Raw genomic sequence first — 23,104 nt, 5'->3', positions numbered from 1 at the left:
CTGGAGTGGTGTGAAGCACGCCGCCAATGGATTCTAGAGAAGTGGAAATGCGTTCTCTGGAGTGATGAATTGCCCTTCACCATCTGGCAGTCCGATGGACAAATCTGGGTTTAGCCCCTTAGTCTTGGTTTGGCACCCCCCTTGGATGCCAGGGGAATGCTACCTGCCTCAATGTTGGTTCGGGCTAGGACCCTTAGTTCCAGTGAAGGGAAATCTTAACACTACAGCATACAATGACATTCTAGATGATTCAGTACTTCCAACTTTGTGGCAACAGTTTGGGGAAGGCCCTTTCCTGTTTCAGCATGACAATGCCCCCGTGCACAAAGTGAGGTCCATACAGAAATGGTTTGTCGAGATCTGTCTGGAAGAACTTGACTGGCCTGCACAGAGCCCTGACCTCAACCCCATCGAACACCTTTGGGATGAATTGGAATGCCGACTGCGAGCCAGGCCTTATTGCCCAACATCAGTGCCCGACCTCACTAATGCTCTTGTGGCTAACTGGAAGCAAGTCCCCGCAGCAATGTTCCAATATCTAGTGGAAAGCCTTCCCAGAAGAGTGGAGGCTGTTATAGCAGCAAAGGGGGGACCAACTCCATATTAATGAACTCAAGCAAACAGCAAAATTAGCTTTAAAAAACGAATAAAATAACACCTCACAGCGCCTCTCCGCTAGCTGACCTAGTTGTAATGTCTGTTACACTGAAAAACATTGTGTTTGTCCTACAGTATGTTGGTGGTTTTCTTTTGGATATATTTCACACCTAGGGTACTTACATTTTCTCCTAATAATATTTTAGTATTTGTTTTGCATAGAAATACAGTATGTTTTGTTATTAAGTAATATATTTCAACACTTGTAATTATTTATTTGAACTTTCCTGGACTGAAAGGCCGAATGTCAGCCACAAATCTGTATGGACCCAATTCAGTGTAATGTTCAGTAGAGTACCTCATAACTTTTGACCTCATATGTCCATCCTCCAGGAAACACCATCAAACAGTAGGTGGCATCAATTAACCTTGACTTCAAGGTCATCAGAAGTACGGCACATGTCCTTTTACTATTTGAAGAATTAGCTGCACCTCCCCTGGAGTAATTCCAAGGTGTCCACAGTAACAACATGAGGATGAGGATCAGATAATGGGACATTAAAAGGCTATACATTTCGCACCAGAAAATGAAAGATGATTCCAGCATGGAGAGGATACCCACTGGGAAAGGATACCCACTGTGGAGAGGAGATCCAATTGGCAAAAACTGGTTGAATTAACGTTGTTTCCACATTTCAACCCCCCCCCCAAAACAAAAATGTGATGAAGTTGAATCCATGTGGAAAATTCATTTGGATTTGCAAAAAGTCAACTTAAGGGCATTAAGGGCATTCTGTAAATTTTTTCACCAAACTATTAACCTAAATCCAATGACATGGTGTCATTTCACATTGAATTCACAATACTTGACAACTCAACCCAAATGTAAATCAAAACTTGACGTTGAACTGACGTCTTTGCCCAGTGGGTAGGGAGGTTTAATTTTTGTTTTGGGTATTTAATGGTCCCTAGCCCACACCCTGAGCCTGCGCTAATCATTGAGTAACGACCAAATTACTTTAGCTTTGCCTGTGGAGTCAATCTGAACAGATAGGAACGTTGGACTGGAAGTAAATACATCCATATCCAGCCAGTGCCCCCAGTGAATACTAACTAGTAAGTTATTCTTGGCAGAAGCCCCAATCAGAGGCAGGAAAAGCTCTGTGCTTGAATGAACATCCTCTCGTTGACTGCTCCTATTATTTTACTCTGTGTGCGGGGGATCATTAACCTCTAATGTTTTCAACCCAATTACTATTGGAGTCCCCTGGAGGATAGTAAAATGGAATAAAGTGTACAATCTAGCATGTACTGGATGTGTCTGTTTGTTCTACATCTAAATTGGAAACAAGACCGCAGTCTGGTACGGCAACGCCACCGCCGCTGACCGAAAGGCTGTACAGAGGGTGGCACGCTCAGCCGAACGCACCATTGGGTGCACACACTGCCTGCCCTCCAGGACACCTACAACAGCAGTTGTCGCAGGAAGGCCAATAACATCATCAGTGAACTCAGCCACCCGAGCCACGACCTGTTCTCTCCGCTTTCATTACTCAGACGCGGGCATTACAGGAGCATCATGGCAAAAATTGTCAGACTGGCCAATCACTTCTACCTGCGGACCATCAGGCTGCTGAATACCCACCACCACCTGCTCCCCCTGTCCCCCTCCTGCCCCCAGTCTTCCTAGTGTTATTGTTTCATTCACTTCTCTTTTTGACCTGCACTGTTGGAGCTTAAGAATATCAGTGTACCCTGCAACTACATCTGCGACCCTGTGCATGTGACTAATAAACTAATCTAAACATGTCGCCCCCTACAAATGATGCAGCGTCCCCCCTTTGGGCCAATTGCGAACAAGTGTGACTAACACATTTTTGTTAATACCTATATAGTGCATTCGGAAAGAATTCAGACCCTTTGACTTATTCCACATTTTGTTACGCTTACAGCCTTATTATAAAATGGATTCATTTGTTTCTTTTCTTATCAATCTACACACAATAACAAAGCAAAAACAGGTTATGACATTTTAGCAAATTTGTTCAAATAAATGGAAATATCACATTTAGATATGTACTCAGACCATTTACTCAGTACTTTGAAGAACCTTTGGCAGCAATTACAGCCTCGAGTCTTCTTGGGTATGACGCTACAAGCTTGGCACACCTGTATTTGGGGAGTTTCTCCCATTTTCTGCAGATGCTCTCAAGCTCTGTCATGTTGGATGGGAAGTGTCGCTGCACGGCTATTTTCAGGTCTCTCCAGAGATGTTTGATCGGGTTCATGTCTGGGCTCTGGCGGTGCCACTCAAGGACATTCAGAGACTTGTCCCGAAGTCACTCCAGCATTTTCTTAGCTGTGTGCTTATGGTCGTTGCTCTGTTGGAAGGTGAACCTGCACCCCAGTCTGAGGTCCTGAGCAGGTTTTCATCAAGGATCTCTGTACTTTTCTCCATTCCTTTTTCCCTCGATCCTGACTAGTCTCCTAGTCCCTGCCGCTGAAAAACATCCCCACAACCTGATGCTGCCACCACCATGCATCACCGTAGGGATGATGCCAGGTTTCCTCCAGACGTGACGTTTGGCATTCTGGCCAAAGAGTTCAATCTTTGTTTCATCAGACCAGAGAATCTTGTTTCTTATGGTCTGAGAGTCCTTTACGTGCCTTTTGTCAAACTCCAAGCGGGCTGTCATGTACCTTTTACTGAGGAATGGCTTCCGTCTGGCCACTCTACCATAAAGGCCTGATTGGTGGAGTGCTGCAGAGATGGTTGTCCTTCTGGAAGTTTCTCCCATCTCCACAGAGGAATTCTGGAGCTCTGTCAGCGTGACCATCGTGTTGGTCACCTCCCTGACCAAGGCCCAAATCTCTCCCGATTGCTCAGTTTTGTCAGGCGGACAGCTCTAGGAAGAGTCTTGGTGGTTCCAAACCTCTTCCATTTAAGAATGATGGAGGCCACTGTGTTTGTGGGGACCTTCAATGCTGCAGAAATGTTTGCATACCCTTCCCAGATTTGTGCCTCACAATCCTGTCTCAGAGAACTACGGACAATTCCTTTGACTTCATGGCTTATTTTTTTGCTGTGACATGCACTGTCAACTGTGGGACCTTATATAGACAGGTGTGTGCCTTTCCAAATCGTGTCCATTCAATTGAATTTACCACAGGTGGACTCCAATCAAGTTGTAGACACAATTAAAGGATGATCAATGGAAACAGGATGCACCTGAGCTCAATTTCGAGTCTCATAGCAAAGGGTCTGAATAATTATGTATATTCAGTACCAGTCAAAATTTTGGACACACCTACTCATTCAAGGGTTTTTCTTTATTTGACCTATTTCTAGATTGTAGAATAATAGTGAACACATCAACACTATGAAATAACACACATTGAATCATGTAGTAACCAAAAAATGTATAAACAAATCCAAAAATATTTTAAAAATTGAGATTCTTCAAATAGCCACCCTTTGCCTTGATGACAGCTTTGCACACTCTTGGCATTCACTCAACCAGCTTCATGAGGTAGTCACCTGGAATGTGTTTCAATTAACAGGTGTGCCTTGTTAAGCTAATTTGTGGAATTTCTTTCCTTCTTAACGCATATGAGATATCAGCATTTGAGATCAGTTATGTTGTGACAAGGTAGGGGGGTATACAGAAGATAGCCCTATTTGGTAAAAGACCAAGTTCATATTAAGGCAAGAACAGCTCAAATAAGCAAAGAGAAACGACAGTCCATCATTGCTTCAAGACAAGGTCAGTCAATCTGTAAAATGTCAAGAACTTTGAAAGTTTCTTCAAGTGCAGTCGCAAAAACAATCAAGCGCTATGATGAAACTGGCTCTCATGAGGACCACCACAGGAAAGGATGACCAAGAGTTACCTCTGCTGCAGAGGTTACGTTCATTAGAGTTAACTGCACCTCAGATTGCAGCCAAAATAAATGCTTTACAGAGTTCAAGTAACAGACACATCTCAACATCAACTGAAGAGGAGACTGCGTGAATCAGAGGCGACTGCTTGAATCAGGCCTTCATGGTCAAGTTGCTGCAAAGAACCCACTACTAAAGGACCCCAATGAGAAACTTGCTTGCTCTAAGAAACACAAGCAATTAGACCAGTGGAAATTTGTCCTTTGGTCTGATGAGTCCAAATTTGAGATTTTTGATTCCAACCGCCGTGTCTTTGTGAGACGCAGAGTAGGTGAACGATCTCCACATGTGTGGTTCCCACCGTGAAGCTTGGAGGAGAAGGTGTAATGGTGTGGGGGTGCTTTGTTGAAGACACTGTCAGTGATTTATTTCCAATTCAAGGCACCCTTAACCAGCATTACTATCACAGCATTTGGCAGCGATGAGCCATCCCATCTGGTTTGCGCTTTGTCCCACTATCATTTGTTTTTCAACAGGACAATGACCCAACACACCTCCAGGCTGTGTAAGTGCGATTTGACCAAGAAGGAGAGCGATGGAGTGCTGCATCAGATGACCTGGCCTCCACAAACACACAATCTCAACCCAATTGAGATGGTTTGGGATGAGTTGGACCACAGAGTGAAGGAAAAGCAGGCAACAAGTGCTCAGCATATGTGGGAACTACTTCAAGACTGTTGGAAAAGCATTCCAGGTGAAGCTGGTTGAGAGAATGTCAAGAGTGTGCAAAGCTGTCATTAAGGCAAAGGGTGACTACTTTGAAGAATCTAAAATATTTTGGGATTTGTTTAACACTTTTTTGGTTACTACATGATTCAATATGTGTTATTTCATAGTGTTGATGTTTTCGCTATTATTCTACAATGTAGACCATTTTAAAAATAAAGACAAACCCTTGAATGAGTAGGTGTGTCGAAACTTTTGATTGGTACTGTAAGGTATTTCTGTTTGTTATTTTTCATAAAGTTTCTAAAAACCTGTTTTCGCTTTGTCATTATGGGGTATTGTGTGTCGATTGATGAGAACATATATATTGAATCCATTTTAGAATAATGCTGTGACGTAACAAAATGTGGAAAAAGTAAAGAGGTCTGAATACTTTCCAAATGCACTGTAGCTCCCACATTTGGCCAATCAGTGTACGCATCATTGACCGAAGTTTCGTCAAAATGGGGCCAGTGCTGTCTGAGATATCACGTGACTAACGGACAGAGACAGATCCACAGTCCCCTCCCCAATTTCATCATGGGGGACAATGAACAATTGCCTACAGCAGAGTCAGATATCAGTTGAATTACATAACAACAGAAACTAGGCTATTTGGTGTAAGAATGCAAGATATATAACTTACACTACATGACCAGAACTATGTGGACACCTGCTCATCGAACATCATTCCAAAATCATGGGCATTAATATGGAGTTGGTCCCCACTTTGCTGCTATAACAGCCTCCACTCTTCTGGGAAAGCTTTCCACTACATGTTAAAATGTTGCTGCAGGTACTTGCTTCCATTCAGCCACAAGAGCATTAGTGAAGTCGGCAACTGATGTTGGGCGATTTAAACCTGGCTCACAGTCGCCGTTCCAATGGCTCACAGTCGCCGTTCCAATTCATCCCAAAGGTGGTCGATGGGGTTGAGGTCAGGGATCTGTGCAGGCCAGTTATTCCACACCGATCTCGACAAACCATTTGTGTATGGACCTCGCTTTGTGCACGGGGGCATTGTCATGCTGAAACAGGAAATGGCCTTCCCCAAACTGTTGCTACAAAGTTGGAAGCACAGAATTGTCTAGAATGTCATTGCATGCTGTAATGTTAAGATTTTCCTTCACTGGAACTAAGGGGCCTAGCCCGAACCATGAAAAACAACCCCCGACCATTATTCCTCCACCACCAAAGTTTACAGTTAGCACTATGCATTGGGGCAGGTAGCGTTCTCCTGGCATCCGATGAAGCGGGAATCATCACTCCAAAGAATTTGTTTCCACTGCTCCAGAGTCCAATGGCGGAGAGCTTTACACCACTCCAGCCGACGCTTGGCATTGCGCATGGGGATCTTAGGCTTGTGTGCGGCTGCTCGGCCATGGAGACCTATTTCATGAAGCTCCCGACGATCACTTCTTGTGCTGATGTTGCTTCCAGAGGCAATTTTGAACTCGGTAGTGAGTGTTGCAACCAAGGACAGACAATTTTTACATGCTATGTGCTTCAGCACTCAGCAGTCTTGTTCTGTGCGCTTGTGTGGCCTACCATTTTGCGGCTGAGCCGTTGTTGCTTGTAGACGTTTCCACTTCACAATAACAGCACTTATAGTTGACCCGGGGAGCTCTAGCAGGGCAGAAATGTTACGAACTGACTTGTTGGAAAGGTGGCATCCTGTGACGGTGTCACATGGAAAGTCACTGAGCTCTTCAGTAAGGCCATTTTACTGCCAATGTCTATGGAGAGTGAATTGTGCTCGATTTTATACACCTGTCAGCAACGGTTGTGGCAGAAATAGCCAAATCCACTAATTTGAAGGGGTGTCCACATACTTTTGTATATATATGTATTACTATCATGTTTAGTTATCATACATGGCAACCTCAAATGGACTCAAATTCATGTACAGCTTTGATCCGAACCCCTCCGAAAGACACACAAACACACACAGGTTGAAGGTTGGAGCAGGTTGGAGAGGTTCATTTTAAGTGTTCCAGCTAAATCTATCTCTGAAGTTGTCAGGGTGGCCCATAGCGACAGATGCTTCCAGTAGAAGGTGTATTGTGTTCTTCTCCTCGACACGGAGTGATGGAGTGATGATTCCCGCTTCATCATCTGGCAGCCTGACGGACGAATCTGGGTTTGGCGGATACATGCATTACCTGGTTCTCAAAAAGTCACATTCATAGCTTACCATCTTTGATACCAGAAAATGTGGCAATAATCAAGTTATATCAGACAGTGATCTGCAAACAAACAACATAAAAAGTTTGTATTAGATAAGGTTAATTGTAAAGCATGTTTTGTACACAATTGTTTGTAAGCCAATGAAGTTGAAAAGCCTTGGTTATTCTGTATTTGCTAAATCAATAAAATGTAGATCACAAAAAAAAGTTCAAGCGAGTTCCTGCTGCTCCTTTGTCTCGGTTCTTGTGATTGCAGTAAATGCACTCACTGAGGCCAACTAGCGCATGGAATATCAACCACTACTGCGAAGGGAGCAGAGAACCCTTACCTAGTAGTATCACTACTCGCTATCATCTGTCTCAAAGAATCATTTGGACGTGTTTCAAACGATTCAACGATTCAATACTGTAGCTTATATTAATTGTGCTAGTATGCTAGTGGAGATGTGCTGGCCCGCTCAAGTTAATACATTCAGCCTCTATGCCTCTGTTCTGTCTGACGGAAGCATCTTCCTGTCCCGTGCCATGTGAAGGGCCTAATAGTCCCTACTTCCTTTGTGTGTTCAACTTCTGAGGTCATTGCATTGTGTTGGGCTTCTGTTTTGATGTTTGCCCTCCACGGCATGAACAATGCACTTTTTGTTATTGTGTGTGATAGAATGTGTCTCATCATGTTATTTGACTCATGTAGAGGTCATCATCATTTGAAGGCTGGGTAGATACATTAAATGGATGGATGGATAGGGATTTAGTGATTCTACTGTGAAGCTCTGACTGTATCCTGTGCAGTGGCGATTTTAGCACGTAAATGTTGGTGGGGCAACAAAAAAAAAAGATTTGATGCATGCCAGCAAAGCCACAACACAACACACAAAAACTGTTGTTTTTTTAAAAAAAAACATGCTAAATATGTGGGGCTCAAAACAGGCTCCGCCCCACCTGCCCTGAATGACGGGTCGCCACTGATCGTGTGGCCTAGATCCTTCCATATTCCCTTTTGTAGGTCTGTGTGGCTCAGTCAGTAGAACATGGTGCTTGTGACGCCAAGGTTCGCCAGGTTCGATTCCTGCTGGGGTAAACCATTTCTGTAAGTTGCTTTCAATAAAAGTGTCTGCTAAATTGCATAAATTATTTGTCACTTATTCCTACCATATTGAATTGTATATAAATGCATATATAAATACATCCGTATAGGACATTCCCTCTATCTTTGACCCTGTGCATTGAGACATTACCTGGTTCAAACAGCAGTATTCAGTAGTAGTGCTTAGCCTCGGCCTTGTCATACCCTCTCCATAATATCCCAACTGTTTATTTCTAATCTGTGTCCTCCAGCAGACACATGCACCACCACCCGATGTCCACATTAACGGTGCTGAGCAATGTCGAGCCCTTATCTGTGACCCCAGAGAGACTTGACGCATTCCCTCCCTCTCTGCTTCTCATCAGTTACTGGTAAACGGTCAGAACCCGCTGTGGCAGATGGGGGAGCGACACTGCTGAGGTATGTAACCTAGTAATTGTTTTGAAGTTGGAGGTGAAGTTAATTTGGCCATGGTTATCATCTGTGACGAAGGGGGCGAAAGAAGAGAAATCTAGGAGGAACGAGGTGCCACTCAACTGCTGGGTCAAGCAGTCATGACTTAATATTTTTTTATTTGTATGTTTTCTTTTAGACATTTCACACCAAATAGAAACATACACATATGACTACATCTACTCTGCCCAGACCCACATGCTCACACCCCCATCCCTAGTGTCTGCATTATAAATAGCCACATGGCCTTAAATTTTACCAATTTGTTTTTCTCGGTCGCCCATGCTATTTCAATATATAAACAATAAATCATTTGATTTATCCATTGTGTTAATGATGGCAGGTTAATTGATTTCCAAGTTTTTAATATACGTTTTTTTCAAAATGAGTGATAAGAGAATGGTCCAGCCCATTGTGTATCTCACTACACCCCCATACAGTATGTCATGTCTTGAAATATGCAGACAGACAGATTAAAAGTACATTTACATTGTAACACTTCTGACAGCCGTCTTTCTAGCTCCTCCCATAACTTTGGACTTTATAGCATTTCCAGAAAGCATGGATTATTGAATCGTTGTTAGTTTTACAATTAAGACATGACTCTGCTGTTGTGCAGTAGAATTTGTGAATTTTGTCACTTGTATAATACATTCTATACATTGGTTTATACCGGATTAAGCGTATATTTTCGTTAACTGTAATTGCATTAGTTATGCTCCAACTTTCCCTCCATCTTGTGCCAATATCAGTTATTTTTAAGTCTTGGTTCCAATAGGTCATATTTTTTTCTCAGAGATTGTCAGTTGGATATGCTCTCTGCAAGGTTTTATATATCTTACCTATCATATGAACATCCTTTTCTGACTCAAATAGGATTCCCTCAAGGTTGCTAAAAGATTTCCAATCTAAGTTTTGTGATATGTAACTTTTAAGTTGCATGTATTTGAAACTCTACATTGGTCAGTCCAAAATATATTTTTAATTCTGTCATGGAAATAAATGTATTTCCTGTTACCAAGTCATTTTTGGTTTCTATGCCTTTAGTTTTCCATGTGGATCCATTTATAGGTAAATTCTGAAAAGCTATCCAATGATTGTTCCATAAGGTTGTGTTTTTAGGGGGTGATATTGCTTCTTGTAGAATACGTTTCATTTTCTTCCATATTGTTATAGTGTTCTTAACTATTTTAAGTATCCGCCTTATCTCAGCTCACTGGTCACCATAGCAACACCCACTCGTAGCAAACGCTCCAGCAGGTATATTGCACTGTCAATCCCCAAAGCCAACACGTACTTTGGCCGCCTTTCCTTCCAGTTCTCTGCTGACAATGACTGGAACGATTTACAAAAATCTCTGAAGCTGGAGTCTTATATCTCCCTCTCTAACTTTAAGCATCAGCTGTCAGAGCAGCTTACCGATCATTGTACCTGTACACAGCCAATCTGTAAATAGCACACCCAACTACCTCATCCCCATATTATTACTTACCCTCTTGCTCTTTTGCACCCCAGTATCTCTACTTGCACATCATCATCTGCACATCTATCACTCCAGTATTAATGCTAAATTGTCATTAATAGGGGGGCGACAGTGTCCCAAAATGTTGAATAGAATTCTATGGGAAAGCAATCCATTCCTGTTGCTTTTCTCTGTGTAAATGTTTTTAACAGTATCTAATATTTATTCTTAGGTGATCTCTTTTTTTTGTGATTATTTTTTGTCTGCTGATAATTGCTTCAGAGTTGTTGAGTAAGAAGGCTATAGGAACCATCCAACTGTTAAAATTTGATTGATATCAATTTTCATAGAAGATTTTCAAGTTGTCATTAATCGCATTGTTTTTCCTTACCGCTTTTGTATCTTTATCTTTAAAAATTATAATTGGTTTAGCATGTATTCATTTTGTGAGAGCTGCGAGATATTTACCAGGTTTATTTTCCATTAAGTAATATGCTTTATCTGAGTTAAACCTGTAGTTGTTGGCTCTCTTCAAAAGTTATATATCGCATTAAAGGCATCCCAAATTATATCGGGGGTTGGCTTTTCTCTGTCCTCTGTCTACATTTGTAATGGTAAAGGTTTAAAATGTTTAGTTTCTGTATTTAATACGTTTTGGTTCCAGAAAATGTGCTCTGTTCATTCTCAAAACTCTGTCGCTAAGTGTATTTTCTATTGGTGTAATTAAACAGAGAATGATTCGATGTCTCTATATCATGAATTTTTGAATCCAGAAAAATGGAGTCAATTCTTGAATAGCTTTTCTTACTTTCAGAAAAAAAGGAATAGTCTTTTGTAGTTGGGACTCATATTTTCAGCCTCTCAGGTCATACCTGGACCATGTTATGTCATACCTGGACCATGCTTCCAATTACATTATTTCTAAAACAAATATTATACAACAATGAAATCATAGCATTGACTCCTGTCACTGAACCTAAGTACATTCCATAGAGAGGATCAATCTGACAAAAGCACTGGCTCGTTTTGAAACGACAAGAAACCTTGCAAAAACACAACACTGAAGATGGTGGTAAAAAGAAGCTAGAAATTCCACTGAAGTGTTACTTTTATAACAGCTGATTAATGTTAATGTCCACTTAGCCCATTCTCTCCAGAAGGCCCTGCCAACTGCATACCGGAGCTGACTAAAAGTTGCACACAGAAACAGTTATCTTTACTTCAGAGAACACATAATTCATCTGAGAGACACACATTAGCACGCACACACATTCAAACAAACACTTTACAGGCTACACACCAACCAGTAGTCCAGTGTGGCAATGCAATGTACAAATTCTCCTTATCTATTTGGTTTCTGTCAACATCCTTTTGGAGGCATGGGAACAGGCCTCAGAGTATCTAACATCGCACGTCAGCTTGGCTTGACCATTGGACAGATTATTACGGGGTTATCTTTTTCTTCACACAATGGCAGGGCCAGTACAGGGGAGTAAAAGCTTTCAAAAGACTTGAGATTATCTAAAATATCAGGAAATGTGCGGTCTGAGGACTGGGAGATGGGGACAATGTTCCTAGGGTTGAATTCAAATAATTTGAGGTCATCCTGTCATAGATTACAGCCTGACAGAGGGCAGAACATGCACTCATTCAGACAATGAGACTGCACTCACTGAGAGCACGGCATGTAATGGTTGTTCAATTTTAGAACGAAGGTGTATAGTGCCATCATCTGGCCTCATGTAAAACTACACATCCATCAATAAGTAGGCTATTAATTACAATTAACATCCAGGGAATACACGATAAATCATCCCTGTTGAACTGGTTATAAAACAACGTTTTTGCACAAAGGCCAGCAATGGATTGGATTTTGCAATGCCTATGCCTCGTTTTTAACAGTGAGTTGACGATGGTTTTCAATTTATACCTGTGTTTATGATGATCTTCCTAGTAAACTTTGACAAGCATACGTCACAAAATCTAAAAACCGGTGGAGCAGAAGACTCAAGAAGTAAATTGTATTTATGTTACATAAATGTAACATTACTTTTTGAACCCTGCGTTTCAATGTTGCCATCCTGAATGCACCCCATTTGAACCGGATCTAAAACTTCCGTCGGGGTCACGCTTATTGTGAGGAAATAGCTATGTCTCCTCCGATCTTATTCAACTTCAACGATGCAAAAGATACATTTACTGTAAGAACTTGTCTTCAATATGGTGTATTTCAGAATCTCTTCTATGCTTAAATGAAATTGTTTATCACATCTTTTTAGAAACGCTTACAATAACTTTGCAAGCCAAGCATGATTCATTACATTAGCCACGCGTTAGCTAACTGTCTAGCTTGCTTGCTAGCTAGCTAGATAACGTTGGCAGATTATGTGTAGTCTCAAAGAATACTAAACTAGTATTCTTTGTTGATTGTTCTATTTCTCACCTAGGCCGCAACCAGAAGTGCGTTGGACAACAAAACCAGCAAACCTTTGATAAACGCATTCAACCAGATCACTGGAAAGTACGTTAAGTAAATACAAACGTTAGCTAGCTAACGGACTATATTAATTAAATGATCTCTAGGCTATGCCCCTTCTGCCCACCTCATGACCGTGCCTGCCTGCTTGTCTCTCCACAGTGAGACAGAGAAGAAGACCACCCTTGACCAAGCTCTAAGGCAGGTCCTGGAGGAGCAGATTGTAAGTTGAAAGTGTATTTTATCTATAGTATATTGAATTTAATTGAATACATTTTGGGCAACAGACATATACAACAAAATGCACAATGTGGACCCAGAGGATATCACTTGAAAGTATTAATTAAAACGCTTGCTTCCAAAGTGGTCCTCGATGATGAAATCAATAACACATAATGATTTAAAAGAGGAGACAAAATTACAAACAACCATAAATACATTCATTTATATAGACATCCAAAAAAGTGGCACTATTCACTGCACTTCTCCCTAACCTTGAAAATAAACCATATTAATTTCACATTAAAACAATCTATTAATTGAACATCATAACGATCCTTCAAATAAATACACCTGACCAGCAGTAGGGGCACAAGGGGCAGTGGAGTGATTTCTCTTACTTAAACAACCTTGTCCAAATGAAAAATGTTGCTTTTTAAAGCTATTTTTTTACTTTTTGTTTGCTTGATCTCGAAGGGAAAGCTATTCCAGAGACAAATGCCTGTATGGAAAAACATGCTCCTCGCAGTACTGTTTACTATTGGGATTTTACAAGACATAACACTAGATCTGGTATTGTAACTGTGTTGGTTATATACCATATCAGTGTGGTTTTTCATATAACCTGGGGCGCGATCATTTTAAGGTGTCAAACATATTAAGTTTAAATTGGTTCACTCTGGACTCCAAAGGCAACAAGCCCATCTCCCAGAACTCCTGTATCCCTATGTGGGTCCTAGGGGAGACATTCAGCATATACCTGATAACATTATTTTGCATGACCTGCATTCTCTTTTTCAGCTTTTTTGAAAGCCCACTATACCAAGCAGAGAAGGCATAATCAAAATGACACAGAATAAAGGTTGAGACAAGCAGTTTCTTAACTTTAATGTTAAAATATCTAGTGTTACGATATAAAAATGGCAATATGTTTGCTATTTTAGAAAGAATTTTAGCAGCAATCAGGTCGACAGAAAGGGATTGATCTAGGGACACCAAGATGCACTTGTTTTAGTTTCAATCTCCTTGCCTGCACAGTTTACCGTTACCATGTCAGCCCTAGTGACAATTCGTTGTCAGGCAACCAATCTCTAATGAAATGGAATTCCTTACTCAGGGTCTCCTCTATGTAAACTAAACAAAAAAAGAAACGTCCTCTCACTGTCAACTGTGTTTATTTTCAGCAAACTTAACATGTGTAAATATTTGTATGACCATAACAAGATTCAACAACTGAGACAGAAACTGAACAAGTTCCACAGACATGTGACTAACAGAAATGGAATAATGTGTCCCTGAACAAAAGGGGGGTCAAAAGTAACAGTCGGTACCAGCTACATTAAGTACTGCAGTGCATCTCCTCCTCATGGACTGCACCAGATTTGCCAGTTCTTGCTGTGAGATGTTACCCCACTCTTCCACCAAGGCACCTGCAAGTTCCTGGACATTTCTGGGGGGAATGGCCCTAGTCCTCACCCTCTGATCCAACAGGTCCCAGACGTGCTCAATGGGATTTAGATCCGGGATCTTCGCTGGCCATGGCAGAACACTGACATTCTTGCAGGAAATCACGCACAGAACGAGCAGTATGGCTGGTGGCATTGTCATGCTGGAGGATCATGTCAGGATGAGCCTGCAGGAAGGGTACCACATGAGGGAGGAGGATGTCTTCCCTGTAACGCACAGTGTTGAGATTGCCTGCGATGACAAGCTCGGTCTGATGATGCTGTGACACACCGCCCCAGACCATGACGGACCCTCCACCTCCAAATCAATCCCGCTCCAGAGTACAGGCCTCGGTATAATGCTCATTCCTTCAATGATAAATGCGAATCCGACCCTCACCCCTGGTGAGACAAAACCGCGAATCGTCAGTGAAGAGCACTTTTTGCCAGTCCTGTCTGGTCCAGCGACGGTGGGTTTGTGCCCATAGGCGACGTTGTTGCCGGTGATGCCTGGTGAGGACCTGCCTTACAACAGGCCTACAAGCACTCAGTCCAGCCTCTCTCAGCCTATTGCGGACAGTCTGAGCACTGATGGAGGGATTGTGCGTTCCTGGTGTAACTCGGGCAGTTGTTGTTGCCATCCTGTACCTGTCCCGCAGGTGTGATGTTCGGATGTACCGATCCTGTGCAAGTGTTACACGTGGTCTGCCACTGCGAGGACGATCAGCTGTCCGTCCTGTCTCCCTGTAGCACTGTCTTATGCGTCTCACAGTACGGACATTGCAATTTATTGCCCTGGCCACATCTGCAGTCTTCATGCCTCCTTGCAGCATGCCTAAGGCACGTTCACGCAGGTAAGCAGGGACCCTGGGCATCTTTCTTTTTGTGTTTTTCAGAGTCAGTAGAAAGGCCTCTTTAGTGTCCTAAGTTTTCATAACTGTGATCTTAATTGCCTACTGTCTGTAAGCTGATAGTGTCTTAACGACCGTTCCACAGGTGCATGTTCATTAATTGTTTATGGTTGATTGAACAAGTATGGGAAACGGTGTTTAAACCCTTTACAATGAAGATCTGTGAAGTTATTTGGATTTTTACGAATTATCTTTGAAAGACAGGGTCCTGAAAAAGGGACTTTTTTTGTTTCTGAGTTTATATCCTTCCCTGATACCCGTATGGCTGACTCATCAGCATAAAGCAAGAGTTTGCACTTTACTGTATCTGGCATATCATAAGAGAGGCCCTAAAATTGATCCCTGCGGTACTCCACAGGATATTTCTTTGGCCTCTGACAGAACATCACCAACATTACATACTTGTGTTCTGTTGGTCAGATTAGACCTAAACTAATTCACTGCTACATAATGTAGACCCATGCATTTCAGTTTCAGCAGGAGAAAATCATGGTCCACAGTGTCAAAAGCTTTCTGTTAGTCTAACATGACCATACCTGTATAGTTCCCCTTCTCACTTTCCTGCTTAATGTGGTCAAAAAGGTGGATAAGGCAAGTATCAGTGGAATGAGCTGTTCTAAAGCCAGATTGTAGTTCATGAAAAAGTTTTTGCTCAAGAAGGTATCCCTCAAGTTGATTAAAAACTAATCTCTCAACAACTTTGGATAAGGTGCTGAGGATAGACACAGGCCTGTAGTTTCCTACATTTGTTCAAATGCTCTTCTTGTGGAGTGGAACCACCCGGGCTGTTTTGAGATCCTTGGGAAATGTACCACTACTAATAGAAAGGTTTACAATATGTGTTATCATTTTAGCAGTGACACAAGCACTATCCTTTATGAATCTTGCAGGAAGGTTATCCAGCCCAGTTCATTTGTTTGTGCTCATTACGTGTAGTCGATTGGAAACTTTGTCCTCTGTTACCATGCAAAGCTAAAACAAATCATTTGTGATACCTTTGCTATGGTAAAAGTTGTTTATGAAAGGCTGGCCAGAGTGTCCAGAGCAGGTGGGTAACTTCTTAACCAGAGATGAGGCTATGGTGGTAAAATAATTAGCAACCTTTGCCTGGTCATAACATAAAACCTCATCAATATCCAGGCCAATACTACAGGATTTTACCTTATGGGGAGTTTTTGAGCCAATGTCCTTTTAAAAAAGTTCCACCGTTTCTGAGGCTGGTGTAAGTTGTCATTAACGGTGTCAATATAATGTTGGGATTTGGCCTTATCCATTTTGTATCTTGCTTGGTTCCTACAGTTAATATAGGTATACTGCTAGTACATGTTCATGTTTATGCTCAATATGCTTTACGAATAATTAGTGAGAGCTATAGCTGGAGTCGAGTAACATTCTCGCTTTCTCTCCTTCTACAGGTGGAAAAGAAAGCACTCGTCGATGACTTCCTGTCTCTCATCTATCTCAGCATTGATGGAGTCACTGAAGGTAAGCAGCAGGCTCACTTCATAGAACCGTTACATCTACCTCTGTTCTACCTCCTTAGTATTTAATTGATATACATGTCGGACAGCAAATGATGTAATTGTGTAGTAAAGTCCCTTGTCCATGCAGGTATCTGCTCCGCCACTACTCCTTTCCTACTTTTGGGAGATATTCTGGACTGTCTACCTCTTGATCAGTGTGATAAGATCTTCTCCTTTGTTGAAGAGAATGTCTCCACGTGGAAGTCTGTGAGTAGCTTAGTCTGTGTTTCTCTGCGTTCTTAAAGTACGTTCAATGTAACTCCTGTACTTGGTGATCGTTTCCTTTTATAGAAGATCTTTCCTTTGGTTATTGAGGAAGTAATGCCAATAATACTTTCTCCTCTCACTTCCAGAACTCCTTCTACACTGCTGGGAAGAACTACCTGTTAAGGATGTGTAATGGTGAGGATAAAGTCACAAAGTTTGTTTGTTGTTGTTACCTTGATATGTGCAGATATTCCAACATGAAACACCTTCTGACTCTGCAGATCTTTTGAGGAGGTTGTCCAAGTCTCAGAACACAGTCTTCTGTGGGCGGATCCAGCTGTTCCTGGCTCGTCTCTTCCCCCTGTCGGAGAAATCAGGTGAGAGGATTACATGGATCTCAAATCACTACAGGAACGAAGATAATTCACGTTTAATCATGGATGTGGACATGTGGCCACCCTTGTGTTCTTTTATGTGTTCCTGTGTGTGTTTCAGGTCTGAACTTGCAGAGCCAGTTTAATCTCGACAACATCACAGTGTTCAACAAAAACGAGCAGGAAAGCACTCTAGGCCAAAGGGTAAGGCCTTGTTCTAAGGATTACAGATACTGTATAGCGTGTGAGCTGTTGAATGATATTATAGATATTGTATGTGTGCTGTTGAATGTGTTTTAATGAAGAATTAACCCTCAACACTAACTCTGTGTTGTATTCTACAGCCCACAGAGGAAAAAGAGGATGGGATGGAGGTGGAGGAGGGGGAGATGGGAGATGAGGAACCTGGTGCACCTGCACCTTGGTTAGTAACATGAGTCCTTGTTCTATCTATCACAATGCTTGGAATCATCAGTGGTTCTTCATGAACATAGCTATTACACAGAGCCCTATGCCGGCAAGTTTTGTTGAACATCTTTTTTTGCAGCTTGCTTAAAACTTCTTACGGCTGAAATCCCGTTAACGGGATCGATATGACAACAGCCAGTGAAAGTGCAGGGCGCCAAATTCAAACAACAGAAATCTCATAATTAAAATTCCTCAAACATACAAGTATTATACACCATTTTAAAGATAAACTTGTTGTTAATCCCACCACAGTGTCCGATTTCAAAAAGGCTTTACGACGAAAGCATACCATGCGGTTATGTTAGGTCAGCACCTAGTCACAGAAAAACACAGCCATTTTTCCAGCCAAAGAGAGGAGTCACAAAAAGCAGAAATAGAGAGAAAATTAATCACTAACCTTTGATGATCTTCTTTAGATGACACTCATAGGACTTCATGTTCCACAATACATGTATGTTTTGTTCGATAAAGTTCATGTTTATATCCAAAAATCTCAGTTTACATTGGCGCGTTATATTCAGTAATGTTTTGCTTCCAAAACATCTGGTGATTTTGCAGAGATCCACATCATTTTACAGAAATACTCATAATAAACATTGATAAAAGATACAAGTGTTATGCATGGAATTATAGATAAACTTCTCCTTAATGCAACCGCTGCGTCAGATTTCAAAAAAGCTTTACGGAAAAAGCACACCATGCAATAATCTGAGTACAGCGCTCAGAGACCAAATCAAGCCATACAGATACCCGCCATGTTGTGGAGTCAACAGAAGTCAGAAATAGCATTATAAACATTCACTTACCTTTGATGATCTTCATCAGAATGCACTCCCAGGAATCCCAGTTCCACAATAAATGTTTGTTTTGTTCGATAAAGTCCATCATTTATGTCCTTTTTGTTCGCTGTTTAGTTCACAAATTCACGAAGCGCAAGCCAGACGAAAAGTCAAAAAGTTCCATTACAGTTCGTAGAAACATGTCAAACGATGTATAGAATCAATCTTTAGGATGTTTTTATCATAAATCTTCAATAAATTTTCAACCGGACAATTCCTTTGTCTTTAGAAATGAAAAGGAACGCAGCTACCTCTCACGGGCGTGCGCCTGACTGAGCTCATGGCATTCTGCCAGACCTCTTAGTCAATCAGCTCTTATTCTCTCCCCCTTCACAGTGGAAGCCTGAAACAAGGTTCTAAAGACTGTTGACATCTAGTGGAAGCCTTAGGAAGTGCAATATGACCCCATAGACACTGTATATTGGACAGGCAAAGACTTGAAAACCTACAAACCTCAGATTTCCCACTTCCTGGTTGGATTTTTTTCCTCAGGTTTTTGCCTGCCATATGAGTTATGTTATACTCAGACATCATTCAAACAGTTTTAGAGACTTCAGAGTGTTTTCTATCCAAATCTACTAATTATATGCATATCTTAGCTTCTGGGCCTGAGTAGCAGGCAGTTTACTCTGGGCACCTTATTCATCCAAGCTACTCAATACTGCTCCCAGCCATAAGAAGTTAAACAAGTTTCCACCTATGACATTGCTCCCTTTGTTCGTAGTTCCATCCCCATCGACTACAACCTATACAGGAAGTTCTGGACCCTGCAGGACTACTTTAGAAACCCTGTTCAGTGTTACGAAAAGTTCTCCTGGATTACTTTCCTCAAGGTGACTCTTCTGCCATCTAACCTTCTAAAACAATTTTAGGCAATTTTTTTATCTGACATCTACTAAAAGTATGACACTGCTTTAAAATGTTTCTTGTTCAAAACTCACTGACCATGTTTGTTCCTTTCGAGAAGACCGTGAAAATATGTTTGAGTTCATGGAAATGTTCTGTATGTTGTCTGTAGTATTCAGATGAGACGTTGGCGGTGTTTAAGAGCTTCAAGCTGGACGACATGCAGGCTTCTAAGAGGAAGTTGGAGGAGCTGAGGACAGCGGGAGGAGACCACGTCTACTTCGCCAAGTTCCTCACCAGCGAGAAGGTTGCATATCTCACCCTCCTAATCAATAAATAGAATAGATCTATGCATGGGTGTTTGAGATGGACTACATTGCAGTGAGAGTGCAGAGTCACTTGGTCTACAAATCACCTTGCGTCCCAAATAAGTCATTATTATGTGATTTGAGGTCAGCAATTCTGTGCCACGACTTGTTTAAACGGATCCCCTCATACGCTGTCTCTTCTTGACCATCTAGCTAATGGACCTGCAGCTCAGTGACAGTAACTTCAGACGACACATCCTCCTGCAGTACCTTGTCCTGTTCCAGTACCTCAAGGGACAGGTCAAGTTCAAAAGGTGAGATGGCCCAAAAAGATGACCCTGTGCCACTCCGTCATACCCTATGGCAGGTTGAATGCAATGTAGTTTGTCTAGCAGAAGACCTCATAGTAAAATCCATAATACTCTTTGACTGCTGTTTTGCCTAACTATTTGTCTGTTGCTACAGCTCCAGTTGTATCCTGAATGATGACCAGTGTTTGTGGATGGAGGAGACCACCAAACTGGTGTACCAGGTCTGTGTTTTTTTTTCTCTCTAGTCCGTAGATGGCACGGCACATTGTTGGGGATGTTGTACTATCCTGTCTAACTTGTTTCCATGTAGCTTCTCAAAGAGATCCCACCTGATGGAGACAAGTTTGCCACCATGGTTGAGGTAAGACTAGTCTGAATATTCTGGTATTCCGGGACATCTTTGTAATTCCTGCTAGTTCAAACGTTTTCTGAGTAACATCACAACATGTAGCCAACTGTTTGACAAGTCAAGGTGAGACCGGTAAAGGGTTATTGATGACAATGAAAGTTTTAAAGTCCTCTCTTATATTTTGACAGCATGTCTTAAACACAGAGGAGAACTGGAACTCGTGGAAAAATGAGGGATGCCCAAGCTTTGTGAAGGACAGGTATGGAATCAGAATTCAACAAACTCATGATCCTATATTTATAAAAATATTCATTGTCAAGACAAAGTATAAATTGAAAACTCATATCATATATTCAAATGAGGAATATATATACAGCGTTAACCTCATGAACGATACAAATGTATCTCTCCCCCCCCCTCAGACCAGTAGATGACAAACCCAAGAGACCCACGAGGAAAAGACAAGCTCCAGAAGATTTCCTGGGTAAAGGCCCTGACAGGAAGGTCTTCATGGGGAAGTAAGTAGCAATTCTAACCTGTCCTCTGTATGGCAGTGATAACTGGGACAGACTAGTCATGTGTTCTCCAAAACCATAGTTGGTTTAGGATGGTTTATATGCCCAGTAGGATGATTTACAATGTCTAGCCCTCACATTGGAGTCTTAATGAAAAGTGTAACGAGTGACACAGCTCAGCTTCTCTAGCACTTGGCTTTGCCAAAACGCATGTGTTTATTTTCTTGCAGTGATGAACTCACGAGACTTTGGAATCTGAACCACGACAATATGGCGGCTTGTCAGTCCGAGAGCAGGTGAGTGATCATACGTCACTGTGCAGCTGGTCAAATTTACAGAGATCACATACCTACATGGAAGGTTTTTGTGTTTTGCTTGTTGTTCACCCAGTTCAAAAATAATTTCTTTCAGTGAACTGTTTGTTGACCCTACATAATGTAAATGTCTTGTCCACAGGGAGTTTATGCCTTCCCTGGAGGATTTCTTTGAAGAGGCCATTGAACAGGCAGACCCAGCCAACATGGTGGAAAATGAATACAAGTATGCAAGTGAATTGGAACTGATGATTGCCCAATGGTGTAAAGAAAGATCCTCCCATGAGAAAAGTGTTCTGGTGCGATATTCTTCAACTAACCTCCACCCTCCGTATCACGTAGGGTGGTTCATAACTCTAACTATGGATGGCGAGCCCTGCGTCTGCTGTCCAGGAGGAGTCCTCACTTCTTCCAGCCTACCAACCAGCAGTTCAAGAGCCTGGCCGACTACCTAGAGAGCATGGTCATCAAACTGGCCAAGGAGCTGCCGGTGAGAAGTCTTGTCTGGAACCATGGCTACTCAAACATTTCATGACGACTTAGGTGGCCATCTTGGCGTCCATGTCTCCACCTCACTTTTGATTGATCCCTTTGCCCCGTCATCACAGAAGGACCTTCCGTCTGAGGAGATAAAGACCGGGGAGGAAGACGATGAAGACAACAGTGACACCCTACTCAAGGAGAGCAACGACAGTGCGTTCTAACTTCATAAGACTGAAGTCTATATCATGAGTTAATTGTAAAATATTGTCTGGATCAGATCCCTATTTTGTTATACATCTTTTTGATTTTACAAAAACATCACGTGATTAATTCCTTGGTTTTGTGTGCCCCCAGGTCCGAGCATGCAGAACAAGCTGGTGTCCAACCAGCAGATGGATGAGATAGCAGCCAAGCTGGGTGCCCAGTGGAAGGCCCTGGCTGGCCAGCTGGAGATAAAGGCAGCAGAGATCCGGGAGATTGAGACAGACAGCGAGGATGTGGACATGCAGGCCAAGCTGCTGCTGGTGGCCTGGCAGGACCGCGAGGGGACACAGGCCACCGTTGAGAGTCTGGTTACAGCCCTCAATGCTGCTGGCTTCCCCAAGATTGCAGACATCCTCAATGAGACATAGATCATTCCCCCCCATCTATTCTTCTCTTAATGTACCCCTCCCTGGCTTGTGTCAAGGGTTTCCTTTTGTTGGTCTGTAGTTATGCTCAAGGGACATGAACTGTAATTTTGTCCTCTAGAATCTTCAATAAATCTTTTTTTCTAAATAAATGCTCTACTTTGACCCCTCGCAAGACACTTTATTGTAATGTCTTCTAGCCATACAGATTCATAACACTCAACCCCCCCCCCCCCCCAAATGTATTTTAACTAGCACTTGACACCCCCATAACTATGGATGCAAGGACTGACCATCCATGATATCAGTGATCATTTAAGCATGTTCTAAGTCTATACATGGTTTGTTTACAATGGAGTAAGATCATTTGGGTTCTGATGTTAAAGTTGAGCTCAAGGCATATTAATAAAAGTCAAATTGATGTAGCAATCACACATTTCCCCCTTTAAATGAATCAAAA

General features: G+C 42.0%; 1 protein-coding gene across 1 annotated transcript; it reads left to right on the top strand.

Annotated features, from left to right (window-relative positions):
* Window positions 1-12,545: 12,545 nt before the first annotated feature.
* thoc1 (THO complex 1) lies at window positions 12,546-22,809 on the top strand. Its single transcript, XM_038963806.1, has 21 exons — window positions 12,546-12,628; window positions 12,875-12,948; window positions 13,066-13,126; window positions 16,894-16,963; window positions 17,090-17,208; window positions 17,355-17,403; window positions 17,490-17,585; window positions 17,704-17,786; window positions 17,927-18,006; window positions 19,614-19,722; window positions 19,908-20,042; window positions 20,257-20,357; window positions 20,509-20,575; window positions 20,665-20,715; window positions 20,892-20,962; window positions 21,126-21,221; window positions 21,449-21,514; window positions 21,675-21,758; window positions 21,875-22,022; window positions 22,141-22,225; window positions 22,370-22,809. Exons 1-21 carry the CDS (start codon window positions 12,578-12,580, stop codon window positions 22,645-22,647), a joined length of 1,974 nt encoding a protein of 657 aa, XP_038819734.1. The 5' UTR covers window positions 12,546-12,577; the 3' UTR covers window positions 22,648-22,809.
* Window positions 22,810-23,104: the final 295 nt, after the last annotated feature.

The sequence above is a fragment of the Salvelinus namaycush genome, chromosome 25 (genome assembly GCF_016432855.1).
Source record: "Salvelinus namaycush isolate Seneca chromosome 25, SaNama_1.0, whole genome shotgun sequence".
Lineage (NCBI taxonomy): Eukaryota > Metazoa > Chordata > Actinopteri > Salmoniformes > Salmonidae > Salvelinus > Salvelinus namaycush.
The sequence above is the reverse complement of the archived record's forward strand: the minus strand, read 5'-3'. Positions and strand labels throughout refer to the sequence as shown.

What these genes read in the sequence shown, in the direction of transcription:
- thoc1 (XM_038963806.1), top strand. Translation starts at nt 12,578, where the DNA reads ATGTCTCCTCCGATCTTATTCAACTTCAACGATGCAAAAGATACATTT. An exon ending in AGGTCCTGGAGGAGCAGATT is followed by an intron (nt 13,127 to 16,893) that starts GTAAGTTGAAAG and finishes CTCCTTCTACAG; the next exon opens with GTGGAAAAGAAAGCACTCGT. An exon ending in CCTGTTAAGGATGTGTAATG is followed by an intron (nt 17,404 to 17,489) that starts GTGAGGATAAAG and finishes CTGACTCTGCAG; the next exon opens with ATCTTTTGAGGAGGTTGTCC.